We start from the raw sequence: 1,843 nt of genomic DNA on the forward strand, positions 1-1,843 counted from the left end.
TCTCACTACGTGTGTTTTATCGCGACGTGACGGTTGGTGTAGAATGGTGGGACACCATTGCACGGGGCTGCTCTCCACGGTCAATTGGAGATTGTCCGTTTTTTGCTTGCGAAGGGCGCGGCCATTGACGTCAAAAGCAAGGTACGTTTTGCGTGTGGAAACTCTCACGTGTATTCACGATGTGACGATTGGTGTAGAATGGTGAAACACCATTGCACTACGCTGCTGAGGAAGGTGAATTGGAGACCGTCCGCCTTTTGCTTGAGAAAGGCGCGGCCATCGACGTCAAAACCAAGGTACGTTCATATTCTCTTCATACATTGCGCTGCGAGAGATATTCAAAAACTATTCTTTTTCTTGTAGAAAGGCAAGACGCCGCTCATGGTCGCAGAAAGAGAAGGTCATGACAACGTCATCGCGCTTTTGCAAGACTCTCTTCGCAACCCAGGAAATATGGTACTACATAGTTGCGTGTTTCAATTCGTGTGATGACGCAACGTCATCTCTGCGCAGCTCTTTAAAGCCCTCGACGAGAAACGCTTTGCCGATGCAGCGAGAATCCTTGCGCAAGAGACCATGGATCCCAACCTCAGCGACCGCGTACGCATCTCTACTTCGATTATTGAGTGGCTCAAAACCAATGGCTAGAACGGCTCGTCCTTGGTGCTGCTCGTTCTCGAGACGCAAGACCTACCGTTGCTCCAAACGCTCTTGAAAAAGCCCAACCTCCAGATCGACATCAACGACGAGGTACACGCTTGCATCGTGCTTCAGTAGCCAACAACTTGTTTTAGACGACTCGGGCACTTGTTCAAAACTCCTGCGTGGTCAAGACCCTCTTTCTTCAAGCAACCTCTGCCAACGACGCGAGCATCGTGGATCGTCTCTTGTCGCTTGGCATCAACCCAACACTTTCGAACGAGGTTGGCACATTCAGCATTCATGGCATCACCGTAGTTGCTCTCTTTAGAAGGGAGAGACCGCGCTGCAATTGGCGGCGGCGAGCGGCCACGCCGCCGTCGTCACAACACTCCTCGCCAAACTTCTACCTGCGTCGACTGCAACCGACGACAACAACTTGTCGTACAAAGCTCTGACGGCGGCTCGCACAGAGTTACTGGCAGCGCAAACCCATCTCCTCCTGCGCAATACGGTACATCCATATTGTCCATGCTACCAGAGACAGTCCTTGGATGCATTGACGCAACTTTGCTTTTAGAACCGCAAAACAGCATTGGACTTGGCCTCGGGCGACGTTCTCGAGCAGTTGTTGGCTGGTAAACAGGCCATCCAGACCGAGCGCACTCGCCTCGAACATGCAATGCAAAGCAAGGTACGACAATGGCCAGGAAGCGACAAAGGTTGATGAGGAAATGAGTAGAAAGACGCGCTGTCGACGGCCATCTCGGCGCATAACTGGGCGACCGCGACTGAGCTTTTACGCGAAGGCGTTCCCATCCAGACCGAACTTGACCAAGTGCGTAGAGCTATATACCAAGCACGCTCTTAAAGTACACGCAATAGGAATCCATCGTGGCCGCCGTCACTGGAAAAAACAACGAGGAGCTTCTGCTTGCTCTTCTGTCGATGGCCGTGGAGAACGACAACGTGAGCCTACTGCGATCGGCGCTCCAAGTCTCGATGTTTCGTCACGAGGTTGTTCGTGCATACAAAATCACTGAATGTTGTTCAATATTGTCTTGTGTAGATGTGCCAAAAGGTACTGGTGGACGCGGTTGCGCGCGACAAGGTGCATGTCGTGCTGGACCTGTTGCGCTCGTTTCCAGACGCCGTGCAAGGCACATCGGACGTACGAATCGCTCTAAATGACCAAGTACAATCG

At 52.1% G+C, this 1,843-nt stretch overlaps 1 protein-coding gene across 1 annotated transcript in view; it reads left to right on the plus strand.

Moving 5' to 3' along the window:
- Positions 1–1,843, plus strand: part of SPRG_22347 (TKL protein kinase) — a gene marked incomplete at both ends in the record, with an annotated part of 6,035 nt that overhangs the window by 2,231 nt on the left and 1,961 nt on the right. Inside the window, 11 exons of the mRNA XM_012354317.1 lie at positions 43–141; positions 198–296; positions 364–456; positions 514–600; positions 649–750; positions 795–923; positions 971–1,153; positions 1,220–1,333; positions 1,382–1,477; positions 1,525–1,656; positions 1,709–1,810. Coding sequence (XP_012209707.1) covers positions 43–141; positions 198–296; positions 364–456; positions 514–600; positions 649–750; positions 795–923; positions 971–1,153; positions 1,220–1,333; positions 1,382–1,477; positions 1,525–1,656; positions 1,709–1,810 — 1,236 coding nt within the window. The remainder of the gene's footprint in view (positions 1–42; positions 142–197; positions 297–363; positions 457–513; positions 601–648; positions 751–794; positions 924–970; positions 1,154–1,219; positions 1,334–1,381; positions 1,478–1,524; positions 1,657–1,708; positions 1,811–1,843) is intronic.

Source organism: Saprolegnia parasitica (assembly GCF_000151545.1).
Source record: "Saprolegnia parasitica CBS 223.65 unplaced genomic scaffold supercont2.155, whole genome shotgun sequence".
NCBI lineage: Eukaryota > Oomycota > Saprolegniomycetes > Saprolegniales > Saprolegniaceae > Saprolegnia > Saprolegnia parasitica.